General features: G+C 40.8%; 1 protein-coding gene across 1 annotated transcript in view; it reads right to left on the bottom strand.

Moving 5' to 3' along the window:
* Window positions 1-65: 65 nt before the first annotated feature.
* LOC104516335 (trinucleotide repeat-containing gene 6B protein-like) overlaps window positions 66-20,147 on the bottom strand; it is a gene marked incomplete at both ends in the record, with an annotated part of 43,184 nt that continues 23,102 nt past the window's right edge. Inside the window, 12 exon segments of the mRNA XM_010160637.1 lie at window positions 66-386; window positions 2,818-2,913; window positions 3,147-3,293; window positions 8,084-8,260; window positions 8,479-8,552; window positions 8,554-8,596; window positions 8,943-9,117; window positions 9,346-9,441; window positions 9,984-10,115; window positions 11,162-11,287; window positions 13,566-13,736; window positions 14,908-15,056. Coding sequence (XP_010158939.1) covers window positions 66-386; window positions 2,818-2,913; window positions 3,147-3,293; window positions 8,084-8,260; window positions 8,479-8,552; window positions 8,554-8,596; window positions 8,943-9,117; window positions 9,346-9,441; window positions 9,984-10,115; window positions 11,162-11,287; window positions 13,566-13,736; window positions 14,908-15,056 — 1,707 coding nt within the window.

The raw sequence follows: 20,147 nt of genomic DNA, 5'->3' as shown, positions 1-20,147 counted from the left end.
CCACCCCCCGCCCCAATTACTGACAGTATATTTCCATTTCAAGAAGGAACTTTTTTTCCTTTTACCAGACAACTGCAACTTTCTTTCCTCCAAACCATTAGTGCTGTAAAACGTACACTCCTCAGGTCTGATCAATGGTGCTATCAGTTGATTCTTCTCACCAGAGGCAAGCCTTGAGTCCTGTGCCCCCCAGCCCCTGACCGATCGGGATGCTGTGCTGTTCCATGGAGATGATGGTTTGGGGTTGGTCAGGCCAGGAGGCGGGCGGGGCAGCCCTGTAGTGTTCCTTGAGGAAATATGGTTTTTCCACATCTTGTTGGAGAGATGAGTGGGATTGTGTCCTATGGGATCTGGGGACCATGTGGATTTGTAATCACTGAATTTTGCTGGAAGATTAAATAAACAGTATGTGTTAGAGAAACCGATGAGATTCAACTAGCCTTAAACTGTACTATCTCTGTAAACCCTCTGACTGCATCTGTATCGGAGACGAACACAAAGGACAGAACCACACAACAGCTCACTTACCACACCAAAAAATGCCACACTACATATGGATTGATCTTTGCTTATTTTATATATGCTGACAAAAAAAATCCCAAGATCATTTATGCTAATTTAACCGGTCGCAGTTATGTTAAATCATTAAGAAGATGAAGAGCAACTTTTACATCCACACTACAGTTCATTTGAGAATTTTCTTACAGCTTTGAGCACCACTCGCGGCTTTAATGAAATGGAACCTTCTTCACACCGTAAACTTGCACGGAACTCTCATGACTATTTACCACTCAGTCTACTAAACTAATGGTACCTCCTGAAGATGTTCTTCTGTACAGCAAAGCTTTCTCATGAATCACAAATTTCCAAAGAGTTGGCAAAACGGTAACACGTACAGAAGGTCACTCAGCTGTCAGACAGCTGCACGTTTAAACCACCCTGATAGAGAATATTCACTTTTACTAGAAAGCATTACCCAAATGCCTACGAGGAGAAGTTAAGACCAATGGTGGACATCCTTAACACGTTAAGAACCCTTTATATAAAAAGTCCAATAGAAGAGAAAAATTAACACACTCCCAGAAACATCATTATCAGTCATGAATATTTGGGAGCTCTTCCTAAACCAGTTTTCCTTAAGACGGTAGACTGCAAATTTTCACACACCTTCTGTCACCAAGGGACATTCATCAAACCAAGTGTCAAAATTGCTCAAGTAGTGTCTTTTTTTTCTTTGCTGTGTACAGAGAACCAGTGAACACAGACAGGGCATCTGGGGGAAAAGGCACTTGCATCATGAATTATCTTAATCAAAACTCCTGTGCCTGTATGTGCAAATATACATTTTAAGTTCTAGTCACTAACAGAAGGTAATAAATTACCTATTTGAAACAAAAGGTAAAAATTCAGGTTTACAATATGCCAGGGTGTCACAAAATAACACATTTGGAGATCAAGATCATAAAACTTTCACCAAGTAAAAGCATGCTTCATTTTACAGTTGGATCAGTTTATTTCCATGACTCAGTAACTGTCAACAGCAAATGAAAGTGTAATAAAGTGCTTAAAAACCTGCTTTCACTAGACTTACATTGTTTTACAGATATGTGAATTCTAAATCCCTAATGCAGATGACCTGCTAACTGGCTGTAAAATCCTGGTGTGTAGTTTAGCAGGATGAGCAGAAGATGGCATGTGTGCCAGGCAGGCACTGGTCTGATTTCCACAGTTCACCTGTGACTTCAGTCATTTTCTAGCTCTTGGGTCTGTCTTGTGTGCCAGACAAAAATTGAACGAAGGTAAGAAAGTGACACGTGCCATTTTTTCCCCTCAGGCTATGAAAGAGAAATCTTTTGTCACTGGAATGCTGCATATACAGATATTGCTTCCAACCAAAGTCACCCCACAAACTGTCAGCAGGAGCACTGCTTTTCCCAATGGCTAAAGAGGACTTTTGACACATTTTGTGAAGATGCTGCAATAACATGAACACAGCTTTTATTCAGCAAGATGCAAAAACCATGAAGTTTGGGCCAGATGCAGCTCACAGCTATGTTCGCCACTTCTGCTATTTACACACAATTCTCTAGCTTTTAGTAGTTGTCAAGACAATGATGTCTCAAAAGAAAACTGGCATTTGCAAGTAGTTCAAAATCAAAATGGTTTGTCTGGAGAAGTATTTCCAGCATCCTACTCAGAAGTGTGTGCAGACACCATTTTTCACAAGAAAGCTTTGGAGACCTCCCTAACAAGGATCTGAGGCAGATATCTAAATTACTATTTACATGCCAGCCATTAAAAGCCAGAGGGCTAAAAGCCCTCTCTTCAGGTTTCAGGGAATGATGAGTGCTATAAAAGGTGAGGCAAAAATGTTCCCTTCATAGCACTCCAATATTCTGAAGTTAAAATGAGTAAAATCACTCACCTTATTACTCTAGTTCCTCAACTTGTACATACAGGAACAGGTAAGTTTAAATAATGACAGTCCTCCAACCCCTTACACGTGTCAATAGATTGTGCATGTGGTGTGGTGCTGTTTTATTTCTTCTGCATCTGCTGCTCACTGCTACCCTGTTCTTTAACGTGCAGAACTATGAATTTTGGATTGGGAGTGGGAGGAAGAGCAGAGAAACTTAGTTTTTAAAGCAACCATAACAGGGTATTTTATCATCGGCAGGAGAACTATCTGATCAGCCACTCAAAACTCTATTTCTAAGCTTCCTCAGAAATTACTGAAAGACTAAATATCCGAAGTGGAACAAGAGCGAAGAACAAGCGGCAAGCGCCTTGTCCAGGTAAGTTTTAGAATCTGCATACCTGAAGTGCTATGAACGTTGGTGAAGGAATTGTCAGAGGCACTGTAGGGCCAGGCACCAGGTGAAGGCAGCGAGGTGTTGAGGGAAGAATTAGACCCTATCAAAGTGAAAAGGAGAAAGAGTTTCTGCAATACTGTTAATACCTCTAGAGAGTCAGAATTTATACCTAAACCAAGGTTTCCCGTGATATGCAGTCATGGTGCAAAGGCACAGAGGCTTCCTTCTTAGGCAAATGCAATAGCCTGTTACCCTATTATGACAGGAACATCAGAATATTGTCGAGTATCAGGACAACTTAAATAATCACATACCAGCTGTTCACTGTTTTACCTGTGGTGTTGTCCCGCAGAAGTTGGTGGTCAGTATCTACAATGGGAGATGTGGCTGTCCCGCCCAGCACACTTCCAGGGGTCACATAGGGGTCAGATTCAGGGTCAATGTTTTGTATACCTTTCCATGGCACTCCTGGTTGGAACTCTGAGACAGGAGGAAAAAAGTAATTAGATGCAAACAGGACAACACCATTTACTGGAATTAACTGCTGAAGATACTTAAGAAGGTGAGTAGTTGCCTTCTACACTGTTCTTCAAAAAAATCAGCCTTTTCTTAATTAAAATCTGTTTCATGTAATTTTTTCATATATTCCACAGCAATATCTCTAGTGTCTGAATAGAAGTCTGCACTACAAAAAAGTGGTGAAAATGGATTTGCTATTCCTTTAACTATTCCTGTTTTACTACATTCAGATGAGGCTTCAATAGTTTCACCCCTCCTTAATACATTATGTATTTTTTAAGATATGCAAGATTACGTTACATAAGATTAGAACATACTCCATGTGCGTGCAGAAGCCTTTCTCAAGCCTACCCTAACTGTTTGTAAACACGACATTTGACACTTTACACTGTAGGTACACACACTACTGAGGCAATGCTAAGGCAGGATGCCTTGTGGTAACAGCAATGTATCCACTCAGTGACATTGCTCATGCTTCACAATGAGACCGAATATACCTGTCATGCTTTAGTTTCCTTTCCACTGTAGCTCCAGTCACACCCGATTTTTAAGACAAGAGGATGAGTACAAAAAGTACACACATACAAAAACCCCAGATACTGTAAGAAAGATCAGTAACTCGATTCCTTCTCTGAACAGGTGTTCAATGAATAAAGTGCTGTGGTCAATTTTGGGAACAGTGATAAGAAAGTAACACCGCCAAACAAAAACATGCGAAGAAGATTCAGATACTGCCTGACAATTTGGGTAAGTGTGAAGAGTGCCAAGGTGGCGGATTCATCCCTTGTAGATACAAGTCCAGGATACTGAATAATACCTTCATTCCCAACATGAAGTTCTGAAATAATGACAGAATATTTGAGTGTAATTAAAAATCCATTACTGAAAGTAGGATCCAGGATATGCTCTCTGGAATGCAACCACATAGGGTGAATCTGGGATGGAAAGGTTCATCTCAGTCATTTTTTTTAATGAAGGAGCATAGCTGAGTCTGACTTTCACAGACAAATACAGCAGAAAATGTGATACTACCGGTTGAAACAATTAGCACAGCAAGGTCAGTATCAGACTGTGATCATGCGCTGGCAGAAGAATCTCAAAGACGTAAGAAGCGCCCCACTGGGTCGGATCTGTGGTCCATCTAGCCCAGTATTCTGCTAGCAGTTGTAGAAGAGATACCATTTAGGGACAGAACACAAACCTGTCCGCTTTGTGTAGGATACTGCACTCACTCTCCCAGAATCCACAGTCCTGTTATCTAGGCTGTCACAAGTACTCTCTATCAGCTAGCATTTCCTTGTGAAACTGTTTTCCCATCAGTTTATCCAATCACTGTTTCAACCAGCTAGTACTGTCTCCAGAAACTCTAAAAGCAACACATCCCAGAAGTTCTCCACTCCCATTAGAAAAACAACCCTCTCTCATCTATTTAAAACATATATCCTCCTAAGTCCAGCATTTGCACCATCATTTTAGTGTTGCAGGATTTGTAGAATTAGAATTCTGCATTTATCTCATCCACTGCTTTCATGGTTTTGTAAACCTCAGTCACATCTCCCAGTCTTTAGCAACTCAACAAAATAATGTAGGACACCAGGTATCAACACTTCTAACAGTGTTAGCAATCAGCACTGCATTAAGGAAGGAATCTGCTCAGCTACTGCCACAATACTGCAATCCCCTGACAAACAGGACTGCCTCATGTTTAAGGAACAAGCAATGGAGCTCTTGGGTCTAGTCACAAGACCTTCTGTGTTCTGAGATAAAGAAACCATGAACTCAGGTTAGGTCCTGGAAATCAGAACTTGTTTGCCAAAAGGAAAAAAAAAAAAAAGATAAGTACAAGTCTTGCCTTTGTAATGGTTTCTGAGACTTGGTGAGATTGAAAATCAAGTACATAGTAAGGTCTCATCAAAAAGTTAAGGATTATTCAACCAAGGCTCCAAAGATCAAGCGTACTGTACATAAGCACATTCACTCAACAATACAATCCTGGTCTGGAGAAGACATTTCCATGAAGTTCAGCAAAGACTGACAAATTTCCAAATTACCCTTTGGGACTGACAGTTATTCTCACGCACATTCACCAACTCTCCCTACAGACACGCTCTTTTCTTTCTAGATTGTAAAGAAAAAAGGAAGTATATTTCCCCACTGATATTTGAAAGGTCCTCCCAAAAAGATCCAACATTAGATTATTAGGAAAACCACGACAGACACACTGAGGCCAGTTTGCCTGGAGTATATGACTGAACTGCTCCTGAATAGGAAAATTAGTGTCTAGGATTACGCAGGTGCACAAGCCTGTGTGACACAACCAAAAGATACTGTTCTCACCAAGGCAGCAAAACTTGCTCTCACCTCCAGCTGTGATGCCAGTTTGACTGGGCACCACTTCATTTCTCTCTGTGCTGAACAATGCTGCTCTCTTTGAACAGCACAATTCCTGCAGCAGATGGCATTTTGGAAGAAAATATGAAAAGTGTAGTCAGCGTGAAGGCTGAGTGACCACTGTATTTGTCCAAAGGAAAAAACACACCCATGTCGAGAGGTTCTCTCTTGTGACCTATTTTCATTAAGAACTTATTTTCCAACACTAGGAAGAAAACTCGTATCTCCACGCCAGGAACTGACACTGGGCCTCATCTACAGGCTTGCAGAGAAAAAGGACTTCCAGCATAAAATCATTTTGGTCTTTATTATTCATCAGGGGTGTTGAACAGGTGGATCATTATTTCAGCTAAGTTTTCCGTCTCAAGGAAGCCAGCAGGCTAGAGAGGCTATGAGACAGCTTAAGCGGCTGATGGTTATGGGACAGTAACACTTGTCCCAACAGCCTACAGCTCTCCTAAGAGAGGGCGAGCAGTACAGCAAGAATTGCATAAAAGCCACACGACAAAACCCATGATCTGTTTGTTACACGGCATTTGCAGTCGCAGTCACGGGCTACTCATTTACACAGGACATTAGGGATCGTACTGAAGATCCCAGTGAGAGTTTATGTTCAGGATCTGTGAACTCCAGCTCTCCTCTTACAGTAGCGAGGCAGTCAGCAACAGCAAAAATTCTACTTATCGCTGACAGTGGGACTGCAAGTATTGCTAAGGAAGCTCTACGATCTCAAACAGGGGGCAAAGAGTTGCTCACTTCTGTAACACCCTTCTGGTACCAAGAATCCTGCCAGCGCCAGTGGCTGGTCCAAAACCTGGAAATGTGGCAGAGCTGATCCTCACATCCCTCTCCTAACATTTCATGCAGTACTGTGTTTCTCAGTATTATGCAGTGGACTGGTAACTAAAGAAACACGTTCAGCAACAATGAGTCTACAAGAGAGATCCTGAAAGAACATAAAATGTTGGGGGTTTCTGGGATTATGAGCAGCAACTCCAGCTCAAGAAGTTCAGTACTTAACAACCAGGCTGACAGAAATAGAACACAAATACACCTCCTACAGAGAGCAGTATGAAATGCTGTGGGTGTGCAGAGGTTCTTGAGATAACTAATTCTTTAACCCTGTTAGCTCATCAGAAAACATTTTCTGGCCAGAGTTAAACACTGAGGGGTTCCCACATAAAGGGCTTTACATGGTATAGAGGAGGGTGCCCCTGCCCATGGCAGGGGGGTTGGAACTAGATGGTCTTTAAGGTCCCTTCCAACCCAAACGGTTCTGCGATTCTAACTAGCTTTCTGCAGTTGTATCTATCACACAGATTCTTCGGCTTTCTGATGCAAGGTCTGTGCTACTGGTTTACCCAAGAGATGTACCCACACCTTTACTTTCTCGTGTCCGAAGGGATACAAAGCAGAGGATTTGCAGTTAGAAATGTTTTCCTGGAACAATAAGAGTCTTTCAGGCAGAGAGAAATCACAGCATCCACTATTTGCTGAATAGCACTGGTGATTAATCCATGCCATTTCAAGGACACCACTATGTGTTTAATGAATGATTTATACAGAAAATTATGTGTGTATTCAAATACGTATGTATTTTTCCTAGATGTCTGAGCTTTCTACTGGAAAGACAAAATTCTGCCACTTTTTTTTTTTTAAAGTAGAAGCAAGAAACTTCTACTCAAGCCGCAAGACTGCTGAGCCGTACTGAAACATGTCAACTCTTTATCCTTTACACAACATGAGCAAAGGTGAACCACAGCAGCGTAGCACACACACTGCATACTTATTGTGCCAATACCGCTGGCAAAAGACACCTTGTGGTCCACAGCTGATCCTACCTGTGAACAACTGCCAGAAAGGTTCATGCTACATAAAATACAAAAAAGGTCAAGACAAGAAAAATCCTGTTCCCTCCATCACAAAAAACAAGCTTTCCCATCTGTTGTTTTCCGATTCCACGCCGTCAATCAGAATTTTTACACCCTGTGTCAGCCTAACACAACACAAATATGGAATCAATACAGGAGGAGGGAGCTGGTGTTGTGTATTCTATGAACAGGCATTCTCATGAACATTTCTGTAAGCGCAAAGTCACCAAACTACAGAAGATAAGAGTTCACCTAACAAAAAACAAATACTACTCAGGCAATTCAGCAGTTAGTTCATATTTAGCTCAGCAACTTATTACTGGAAATTCAGAAATTACGTTCTAATTTAATGTGGAAGAAATAAAAATAAAAAACCAGGGAGGCTCAGCAAGTACTTTCCTTGCAGTGGTTATTTAAGAAGTCTGATGAGTAAAGGTCCCAACACATCTGCTGTAACACTAGTACCTAACCCCTGTCCTTATATAATACCTGGAGGCCAGCTGGCGTTGCTGGATTTGCTTCCGATCTTGTTCGTCGGTGGAGATTTGGCAGGTAACCAACTATCACCAGCAGGGCCTGTGTGGCCACCAAGCGGGTCGCCCTGAATTATGTCAAACTGGTTGTAGGGTGATCCTCCACGAGCCTTTCCAGGGGGGACTATTGCACCTGAACCATTGGAAAGAAAAGAAAAAAAAGGCAGCATTTACACTCAGGAAAGGTTAGGAACTTTGTGAGTATGGAACATTAAAATACAAAAATATTTAAGATGCATACTGGTGAGTTAATATCTTAACTGACTTGAAGCACAGTTTCATCTGAGCTCTTTCACCTCTGGCAATATGATACTGCAAGGGCATTCCCGAAATAGCCAGACCCCTTCTTACCATTTTTGTGCATATTGGCATCTTGTGAAGCCACAGAGGGCAGCCCTTCCATCATAGTCCACTGCTTAAAGCGGTTTCCCTCCCACCGTGCCATAATCCATGCCACTTGAGCCGAAGCCTGTGAAACAAAAACAAAACTCCATCACCATTTGCTCTTTTTGGTTTAAATATCTTCAGGCAGGGAGTCATTGTGATCATAAGAACGGCAAACAAATCCAATGAAACGTTCAAAAGGCAACTTCCAAGTAAGCTTGTTAGGTCAGTACATCTCCAAGAAACACCTTGTTATTTGGCTTGTCTTCTTCCCACGCAATGAAAAATAATGCAAATTGATAAAGAGTTGACACTTGTCGTAACCTTCGCCCTAGTGCTTATGCATGTTACTCCATTTCTGGACACAGACGTAACTGGTTAATATGGTAACTATAGGCAACACCCCAAATCTCTTTCCACAGAGTACTTACCTGAACCGTATCCAGGTATTTGCCCTTTGGTCTGTAAATCTGAGAGACCCACATTCAAAGGATTGGGTACCATGCTGTCTAAATGTGGCTTAGGCCCAACAGGGTGGGATGGTGAATGCTTCATGCCAGGCTGCCTCTGCTGCTGCTGCTGGAGGGCACTCACCATACGAGCAATCTTCAAAAGAAAGAAAAAAATAGGGATGATATATCCTGTACTGTAACACAGAATTCCAGTAAACATGAAGAAACAGTGACTTGAAAGAGATCCAAAGGACCTTGCTCCCTGAAAAATGCAATCTGAACAGAGGGCAAACTGAAGAGAGCAAGATGCCAGCACCTGCTGCAGACCACGTTTTCCCAGTGTAATCTATACTTCACACGACTGACAAAACCAGTGCCATACCTGTTGCTCCTGCTGTTGTCGCACAGCTTGAGATATCTTCCTCTGGCTCTGTAACAACTGCTGCTGCTGCTGCTGCTGAAGGAGGAGCTGACAGGCCTACAAGATAAGTGGAGGTGGGAAGAGTGAAAATACAGAGCTCATCAAGTCAAATATAATTGCCAGGAGTTAGTCACTAGCAAATGCTTTGCTCAGAATTTAGGTAAACTGTTTCTCATTCCACACACACAAATAAAATGACAGTGAATGCATTAGAAGAGTACTATATCCTTCACTTGTTTCTGATTTAACATCATGCAACAGTATTACTAGTACCTGCTTTAAAAGCATCACTGTGACTACAAGTCTGAAGAAAACTTCATTTAAAAAATGAAGTTTAAAAAATCCAACCATTGCTTTCTGTACAAAGACATTGCTTAGAATAATTACTAATCCTCTGCACAATAATTACACAGGCCTGTTTAGTTTATCTGCTGCCCCCTAACAGGTCTGTATTTTCCTGTACAACAAAACAGGGAATACTTGTACAAAAATAACACTAGATCAGTAGAACAAACCAGAATTAGAACAAACATAAAAAGAAAATTCTTTCAGCAGACAATTTGTAAACAGTCTGTCTCACAACATTACTAGCTACTTACTAATTGAAACTGGGGAATCTGCGGAAGCTGGCTCAGCATGGCAATCTGTTGCGGAGAAAGCTGGGGGCCCATATTGAAAAGACCAGGATTCAAGCCACTGTTGGGAAACTGTTTGAGCATGGAGGCCGAAACCTGCGTGGAAACCAGTTACACACCATCAAGAAATGCCCTGCTATGAGGAAAGATGAAGTAGAAGTATTTCTGTAATGGGATAGGTATGACACCAGGCTTTAATGGTGTTCTGGGAAAGACATTACAGATTTATTAACACATCACATTTAAACGTGCACAATCTAGGACTTGAGCAGAGTGAATACCTCACCTGATTGACAATATACAGTATTACAAGTGCAGATGCAGACACACACACAAAGGTCCCTCCCCCAACCAATCGGTTCCTAGCGACTGCACTAAATCAAAATGCTGACATATATGCAGCTAACCAGTAATCACAGTACTGCATTATCACATTAAAACCGTACTGCTTGACAAGGGAAAAGAAAGGCATTCAGGCAGTCACTGGAGCAAAGAAACAGTGCCTCACAGAAAGAGTTAATCTCTTTGTATGCTGGATAAGCTTATAGTAAAAGACAGGAGTAGGTGGAGAAGAATCCCCCCATTTCTCCCTGCATTATTTGAGAGTTACACAAGGGCATCTCCAAAGTCTTCACCAAGTCCAAACCAAAGGGTAAGCTTTGTGCATCTGGAGACCCTGAGGTCTTAACTGCTCTGCAGTGTAAATGCAACGTGTAGCCCTTCACCAGGCCTCTCTTTCTGGGGGGCAGGAAGCACAGGACAAGACTGCTTGAAAAAAATTAAGCAACCTGTCACACTTCAGAAAAACTTTCAGCTTTCACTTTTTTTTTTTTTTTGGTTGTTTTAAAAATACTTTGCAAAAGCCTGTCTAAGACATGGGACTTCTGAATCCACTCTGAGGTTTAAAAATACTGGTAGCAAGCATTTACCATCAACTCTCTTCGAATAAGAAAGAAGGCTAATTCTTCTGCACTGAGTTTTAAGTACTTTCAATTATGAATTTTAATTTTTTGTCTTACCTAATCTTTTGATTTCTTAACATCAAGTCAAGACTAAGATAGATGTGTATGTAATCTCAGTGATGTGCTCTGAAGGCCGTAGCTCTGCTTCTTACAAGTAACCAGTTACTATAAATTCCTTACCTGGGGAGAAAGAAATTGGGGAGGCACTTGCGCCCGGATATTGGGGGAAGGATTTAGTGGCTGCACTGGTGTGTGCATGCCCCTCGATTGTGCTGTGCTGTTTCCAAACAAACCATGATTGCCACCCTATAAAATTAAAGCAGTAGTGAGAAGATGAATCTTTCAGGATAATGGATTTCTGTGCTATCAACTACATTATCAGTAACAATGAGGCAAGTACTGACCTAATCAGAGTACACTTAGCATTACTGCCATGTTTGACTTAAATGAGTAATATTCTACCTGGGTTAACACTGCTGTACTGCTTTGCTGAGCTGCTGGCTCTTTCTCGTCTCACTGATTAGTCACATTTATCCACTTATTTCAAAGCGCATAAAGCCAATGTCTTATATTTGCACTTTACATGCTGGGAAATGGAAACTTGGGAGTACAAAAAAAAAAAAGGGTCAAAAAAAGCATTCCGTTGGCTTAGAAGTATGGTAAGACTGTGTCAGCGAGAATTTTGGGCCATCATTTTAAAAAAATTCAGGTACTTTTTCTGAGTAGGTTGCTGAGATATCACTCACAAGCCTATTACTTCCTCTGCAGGCCTTTCACTAACTGAAATCAGAATTCAAAGTGTTATTTGAATTTTTCCTTCTGATGTGAATATTTCATCATTCTGGACTGGGATGTTTTTCTTTTCCTTTTTGTCCCACTAAATTGAAGAGTGGTAAAATTTTCAAGTGAGAAAAAATGCTTGTGGGTTTTGTGTGGTTTTTTCCGCCCAGTGATTTATTTTCTAACACATGAATACTTGCTATTTCTTCTGATTTTTTTAAGATGAGAAGTATTTACTGTTTTACAAGGAACTTCTGTAATAATAAACCCTACTGCATGACAAAGACCAAAGAAAATTCGTGATTATGTTTCACTATTTCAGCCTCTGAGCGGACTGTCTTTGTAACATCTTTCAACAAAAGCCACAGGAAATGTTATATGGATGGTCTCCTACGCTAACAGTCACACACTGTTGCTTCTAAAAGCTGAAGCTCATACTTCAAAAGGTCCTTATGTGCCATGATTCTGTCCTTTCATTTTCAAGACCCTCAGAATTTCCCATCTTCTGCTGTATATCAGGGTGTCTGTGATCCTCAGATACCTGGGGTTCTAAAAAGCACATTTTCTAGCCCTCAGCCATCATTCTATTCCCCTTCTCCACGCCAGCTCTGCTGTACCCAACATAAATTCAGCATTCTTTCAAACCGAGATTGTGCAGGACCTTCTACAAAACCTTTCCTTCCCTTATATACCGGGATTTCATAAACTTTGCCTCTCTTCTACTGTAATACTGCGCATCCTCCACTACCCTTCTGCTAAAACAAAGTCTTTCATCCTGCTTCTATACTGGCAGCATTATGGATTGCCTCATTCACCTGCATTTCACCTCCTTAATGTACCTTCTCTTTGAGAAGCAACTGAAGATGCCATACTAAGCACACAGGAGCATAACCAAAAAACCCCAAGAGACAAAAAGTTTTTATTCTGGAAAGAACTGTCTGGGATCAACTACACATTAAAATTTTTGAGCAGCTTGAAGCTGCATCTACACTTCCGGCCCTCCCTGAAGCTCAACAGAGTTCTGTGCTCCAAATCCAAGAACATGCCAGCAAATTTTGAACTTAATCTGATGTTCAACACTGATTTGTGTCACATAGAAACAGAAAGACAACACAAAGAAACACCATCACGTTAGGCATGTGACTACATAAGCTAGCGCTGTTGCAATCCTTAGCTCCTATTCTTTCACTTCCCAGCATTCCCTCAACATTTTCTTCTAGCACAATGCAGAACATAATAGCCAGAAACCCTTCCAAACTGCAGCTAACCACTTCATTTCTTCCCCACCGTTCCCCCACATACAGAACAAAAATATTGCTACTTCAAGAATTTTTAAAGGCTGCTAAATCAGTCCTTTCTTTGGGCTGTGGGAAGGGAGAAGGGAACAAGCGCAATGCAAAATGACTGCAATTTTTTGAAGGCACAACTCTGCACACAAGGTCATTGGGTGGAATCTGGAAAAAATTCAGTGTTGGGGGGTGGTGGGGCAAGTCAACAGCCTCTAACTGGGTTTTAAAACAGCAATTAAAATATAAGGGTTGCCACTAACTTCATGACTTCTGAAAAGCACATTTATCTGCTGCTGCACTGTGATTCAGGAAGTAAGAGGCCAACAAATGCAGATGGAACACATTTTGATGATAGGAACTAAAGTGGATTGATTCTCAATGGCCTGATATAGCTGAAATTTTCATCAACAATATTAATTTATTTAGTAGAAAAACAAATGCAAGCAACCAACTAACCAGGATTAAGCCCAGGTTGCAGCCTTATAACAATGCATCTTATAAGGTGGCCTGCTTACTTGTCTAGCAGCGAAGTTTTGGGGACTGAGCCCTGAGCCGATTGCCCCAAGGCCGACGTTGGATAATGTGGAACCAGAGGGAGACAGCTTGTAGCTGGGAGAAGGGGAGAAGGGAGAGCAGGGAGCCTCATCCCCAAGGCACCCATCTTGATTGGAGAAAGGCAAAGTCAGCTGAAGCAGCAGTTAGCCAACAGCAGGAGTTGGTTAGTGAAGCAACAGAACGCAAGAGAAGAGAAAGAGGGACGGTGAGTGACTAGGAAGAAGCAAAGTTAATTCGTAATAGCAATTACAAGGACAAAACTTCTGACTCAAATGATCCTCTGACAGTGAAGATTTTGGTCCACAGAGATAATCAATAAACCCCTAAAGGTTTCTTTTCAAAAATACATTTTGAGTTTTCACAAAGTTTGTTTCTGACAGTGGCTATTACCGCTACAGAAACAAACAAATCTTGAATGAATTCCTAATGTTAGCACACAACTACAAACATGATTTGTCAGGAGTGTCTTAGCTCTGCTAGTGGTATTTATTAATTAGGCCACCAGAGGGAGTTGACAAAACTGGTTTTGGGCCTGTTATACCAAAATGGAGGAGTTAAAATTCACTGACAGTAACACGCCTTCAGAATTTTTAAACCCCATTTCTTTTCCATTTTACATGTGATAAACTACATTAAAACCCCCTAAAGCATTCTGAATCTATTGGACACTCTCCAATTAATAATTTGAAGCAATTAATGTTTGATAATAACAGTGAAAGCTTCTATTTCAAATAGGCAAGAATATGAAAGAAACGCTCCCATAACATACAACAGATGTCACAGAGAAACAGATGCCATACAGAAGCTTACAGTACACGGACATACAGCATAAGGGCTTGTGGAATTTAGAAAGGGTGTTTCCAATAAACGACAGACATGAAAGCAGAAAAAAATTTGGAAGACTGTGATTACTTATGTTTACTTAGATCTAAACCAATTTTTTTTTTTTTACAGTAGATAATTGTAGTCAGTAGCCAAAAGAATCATTGTGATGAAACCTAAAATGAATTTCATTGCTACCAGTAGTTTACCCTTCCAAGAAAAACAAAGGAATTTCTGTCCATATTAAGAGCAGTCTGTTCTAGAATAAAGTGCCTCATTCTCCCCAGATAATTTAGTTTGTCTATGCACATCTGACACCTGTTTTATATACACATTCATTCTACAAACATAACTCCTCCACAACTTTTATTGAGTTTGTCCAAGGTTACTGAATATTTAGCACTTCCAGAGCAGTAGGGTCAAAACTGGGACCTCGAACACAGAGGTTGATACTAATTCATCTGAACATAGTTCTCTCACCTTCTCAAAATAAGGCCCACTATCTGTGGTTCCCATGTCTTTGGAATTAGGTGGACGGAACCCAGATCGATCCTTTCTCATCATGTCATTAAAATCCCCGAGATTCATGGCTCGTTTATCTACCTCAAACTTCTTATCTGGGAGACCACCTGTAAAAAAAAGGAGGAAAGACAACTAAATTAGTGCCAATAATCTCTACCACATTTCATGACAGCAGGTTCGCAGCCAAAGAAGGTATCTTTAGGATTAAGGTACAAATTAGATCTCCCTAAAATTTAGCATAGCTACAGTCGCTACTGAAAATGTTGACAAATTGGAAGTAGAAAGTTTCATTTTGATGACTGAACAAACCAGTTTAGAGTTTGATAGGACGCATTTCTCACAATTTATGTACAGATATAAACATATGCATTTCTAGAGGCCTAGTTCAACTAATGATACTGATCCATACATAATTCTTAACGTCTTTCAAAACTTGCACTGATATTTGTTGGTATTCAGTATCTATAGACACATCGCTATTCAAGTTCTCCATGTATTCTACTTTGCCTTTACTAGGTTTGGCACTGAGAGGAGAACTTCTCACACTGCAAAGCCACGCACATAATTTGATCACAGCTCTCCTACAGTAATGTGAACTTAACTCGTGAACACCACAGATCATCCAGCCGAACAACCTATCTCCCCCAGCCTGTAGTGACTATACAATACAAACAGTAAGAAAGACACTTTTCAAACATCTCCTGCCATCTTTTAGTGAGTAGTCTGGTAGAACACGAGGAAGAGATGTTAATAACAGATGACCAAACTGTAACATATACAGTGAACAAGACGTCACCTTTCTCTATAAGCCTATCATCAGCCAAGTGCTGACTGAAGGAAGTTTTCTACTTTACATGCTGAACTGCTGCTAAAGAACAAATTTTGGTCCTATTTGGCACCTGTAAGATATCAGGTGCATATTGTTCCATTGAAGCAGATGGAAAACATCTTTGCCTTAAAATATGAACAACATGATAGAAATGAGACTTACTGGTATTTTAAAAATTATTTTAAATAATTTTGTTTAGTAGCACAGGTGGCCTTTCAAAGAACAGTTAAAAAACCTATCACTACAGTTTACCAAAATCTGTTGACTTCTCCGAAGGAAGCTGGTGATAGATATCCTCCCCTACCACTGACAAAACACTAAGTCTTTATCAAACAGAGCAGACAGCTGATCACCCTAATACTTTCAAAACACTTATCTGTTCCTCAAAAAAGCTTCTCAAAGCCAGCATCTGGTCTTTATGTCCAATCACTAGCTATTAATATTCATAAGCATGTTATTGCCAAGAACCTATGAAATCAACCACTAATTGCGTGGGTTTTCCTTGCTGGCACAGGTTTCAAAGTTGATCCAGCTTCATCCTCTCAGATGCCTTCAATCTTTATCACAACACCACTTGACAAATCACTTACATATCTTGGCTTTAAGTGGAGTCATACCACCTGGATGAGCTCATCCCTTTCTAACATATCCGGATCCGCAAAAGCAGTCACAAAGTGTCACACACACCTCAATCCTGTCAATACTTACATCTAACCACTACACACAATGCCAGCAGTGCACTACCAAGGCTGGTATGCTTTAAATCTAGACAGGAAGCCCTGGTTGTTAGTTGCTTGAAGAGAAACTGAAAGCCCAACTGAGTTGCATCACTATCTGAAATGAAACCACTGTCAATGCCAACACAAGATGACTAAGCCGCAGAAACACCCTTTTGTCTCTTCAGTTATCCTGATGATCCAATCAGGACTCCCCAAAATCACTGAATGACGAGGCTTGTTAAGTAACATGTAGAGCCTTAAACAGCACCTTTAAAGCTTCTAGCATAGATATGCATGCCACTTAGTGCTGAGGCAGCTGCTGAAACATCAGTATAAAGAAGGCCTTGCTAAGAGAGATAGCATTCATCCATCCCATTCATAGAAAATTCTAATGCAACCCTGAAACCGGTCCTGTGAGTCTGTCTCTTGCACTTGCCAACAAAACTCATAAATAATGCAGGTGGCTGAAGACTGACGTTACACCTCACATAGCACAAAATGACAGTTGAAATCTTAAAAGTTTGAATTTTACCCTCTGCAGTAGACAACACCACTTGTGCATGAACAAATATGAAGCCCCAAATCCTCTGCATGCAGAGAGGTAGAACAGATTAAAAGCCCAACCATCTTCATAAAATAAAACAATACATCGGTTCTTGGATTTTTCCCACTATTAACTGCTGTGAGAAACACCGTGAAAAATGCAAAATGAAACAAGAGCTTGGAAAATTACACTTACAACCTAGTGAAGCAAACAGCCTTAAGTAGATCTCTCCCACCATATGCATGCAGCTTAAAAGAAAAACCTCTACACAAAGAGAATTATGTAACATGATCCTGTACCAGGAGACAGGGGACAAACTGCTGTTGAGCAAAGCTACCTGAAACATTTGCAAACAAGAGACTCAACGGGGTGAAAATACATACACCCAGAAGGGTAACCAAAGGGAAAAAACACATTTGAAACATGTTTACTGCTTGATAACAAGAATGGAAACATTTTAAAGATATTTGTTTGATACCTTTGCCATAAATTTACATCATCCAAGCTTACTGAGCAACCACATGCACTCGGCTATGGAGGTGTTGCACCTGAATGTTAAATCAGGTTGTGGCTTTGTAACTCATTTACAACAGACAGCTGCGTGAATTGCTTTAGAATGAACAGAAATTGAAAGTTAATTTCCTAGTCTTTACAGGTTATTAGAGAATTCAGTGATCTGGAGAGGCCACAACTAATACATTAAGGAGAAAAAAAGAAAAAAAAAGACAAAGGTGGTTGTCAAACAGAGGAAAAGAAAAAAAATTAAGTGTTTCTGACAAGCTACTTACTGTAGCAAACTTCATGCCTGAGGACTTGCATACAAGGAGAGATTGCAACAGAAAAAAAAAGTTGTATCCTATTTTCAAAGTAGAAGAAGCTTTCCATTGAAGGGATTTGATAGAAAAAAAAAAATCTAAAAAAAGAGGAAGTAGCTCTGCCTCAGGCATACTGTTGACCCATATTTCTGTCTTGGTCAGTAAATAGAAGTGTCACTCCAGCACCTTGCAACAGAAGCAACACATTGAGACCAATGTAGTCAGAATTACTTACTGACAACTGGGCCTGTTCTACAATGCAGGATCATCAGAGACAAGGTGCTCCGTGCATACCAAAGCCAAAGTTTTCTTTGATATGTGTGGTCTCCATGCACAGATTTAACCCTAAGATCAATGTGTAGCTATCCCTAAGCAGGTAAAATATACTAGGTACCTAGCTAGGAAAACTGGGTATGCTGTAATCCTGACTGAAAACCAGCTGTAGAGCTAGCCTACCTAAAAAGTAAGCCCAACCTTTTAAGTTTAGAAGTAGATACAGGCTGAGCAAAACACCACAAGCAACTGCCATAAGCAACAAGAGCAAAACTGCTAAGCAGAGAAGTAACAGAAACGCCTCAGGAAGATCTGTTACATTCTATGTTCCATACCAAACACTAAAATGCCTCTACGTAGGATCAAGGCTGCCACCATTAATGGACACAGTAAACTTAGAAGAGGTGCAACATATCAAGTATGCAACCTTTCTGCACCATTTCACAGGATTAAAGGTCTCAGGTCTGATGGCCTTGAGGTCCTTGACAGCAGAAAGTTCTAAAGGCTCCAAAAGCTTAATTTGGAGATAAGTAACTAAGAGTGCTATGATCAGCCTAGTCCAGGCTGCCATCCTCTTCGTTTGCATATTCTTTAGACCTGTTCTTTCACAGCAGCATCAAGACAGATGAGAACTGAATGTCCAAGACTTATCTCTGCCGAGAAGATCTTCAGAGAAGGATGATGCAATCAGAGCCTGAATTCTAGACAGGCTGTATGACTCCAAAGTGGAGAGATCCAAAAATGCTGTTACTTTGCCCAAAACTGTGTAGTACAGTATAAATGCATGCTTTAACATCTCTTATTGGGATCCTTAACTATTCAGAGGAAGAAAGCAATTTTAGGGATAACTACCTACTTAATCCTCTATGAAATGTGATACACATTTTAACAATGTAATGAATTCTAAGCTGAGAGACACTGCAGCTATGGAGACTGCATCAGAATACCAAATCTGGCGTTGATATTAGATGCAAGTTAAGTCTTGACTACCACAATTCTACCTTTGGTACCAACAAAGATTAATGGATTTTCTCAAAAAAAGACGTTTTTTGGTTAGGAAAATCCTTCACTACAGCATCACACGTGGTGCAGATGAGGAAGTACTGAAGCTGGTGACAGCACTGGTACAAAAAGGGTCAACAACAGAGCAAGAATGGTTAGACTGCTTGCATTTGCAGGGCTTGAAGTTGTGCCATCTAGTTTTCCACTGTGACAAGGAGCCCCCACAGCACAGGTTCAATTTCAATCATATGGCCATTGTATCACTAGGACAGAAGACACTTTAGAGGAAAGCAGAATCTACTGTATTACTTTCTGGGGCTGAGGGGGGAACACATCAGACTAGTCAACTGTCTTGACATCTATTAAATCATAAAACTGAAGGCTGTACTTACCTGAGAGTTGAACAAACAGCTCTTGCTACTATGTCCTTCCTTATTATCACTATTCAATGTTTAGATGCAAAAAAACCCATCAGGCAATGAAACAAACCAAAAGCTGCCACAAAGACAGGACCCAATGCACCAAACCGCGGATGTACATGATGCTGGAAAGTGAGATTGCTTAATGCTTAGCACACAGTCAGTCACAGAACTGAATTCCGTAACTACTTTGGCAGGTAACACCTCAGGAGTAAACAGATTCTACCCCTGATGCTGGACAGAGCCAACTCGTATCACAGGCCCTACACCGTTCTAGCTTACAGAAATGAATTTCAGAACACATTTTGAAACTAACTGTACTTGACTTGTAAACACCGATTTTAGTTGATCCAGAAATCCCACAGACTATGACCTGATAAAGAACTACTTTTGCAGGTGGTTCTTCAGAGATACCACCATGGGATCATCCGTATTCAACTGACAGTCTCCTACAGGAGCTTTAGAACCACCAGCACAATAAGCACTGATACCAAGTTAGTCACTTCCTCCAGCCCACCCTCCCCTTCTTACCAAGTCCTTTCTGTCCTTTCAGCAGCACTTTGTGCTTCTGTGCAGCCAAGTCTCAGCTGAGGTTGA

Source organism: Eurypyga helias, unplaced genomic scaffold (assembly GCF_000690775.1).
Source record: "Eurypyga helias isolate BGI_N326 unplaced genomic scaffold, ASM69077v1 scaffold8161, whole genome shotgun sequence".
NCBI classification, from domain to species: domain Eukaryota; kingdom Metazoa; phylum Chordata; class Aves; order Eurypygiformes; family Eurypygidae; genus Eurypyga; species Eurypyga helias.
The sequence above is the reverse complement of the archived record's forward strand: the minus strand, read 5'-3'. Positions and strand labels throughout refer to the sequence as shown.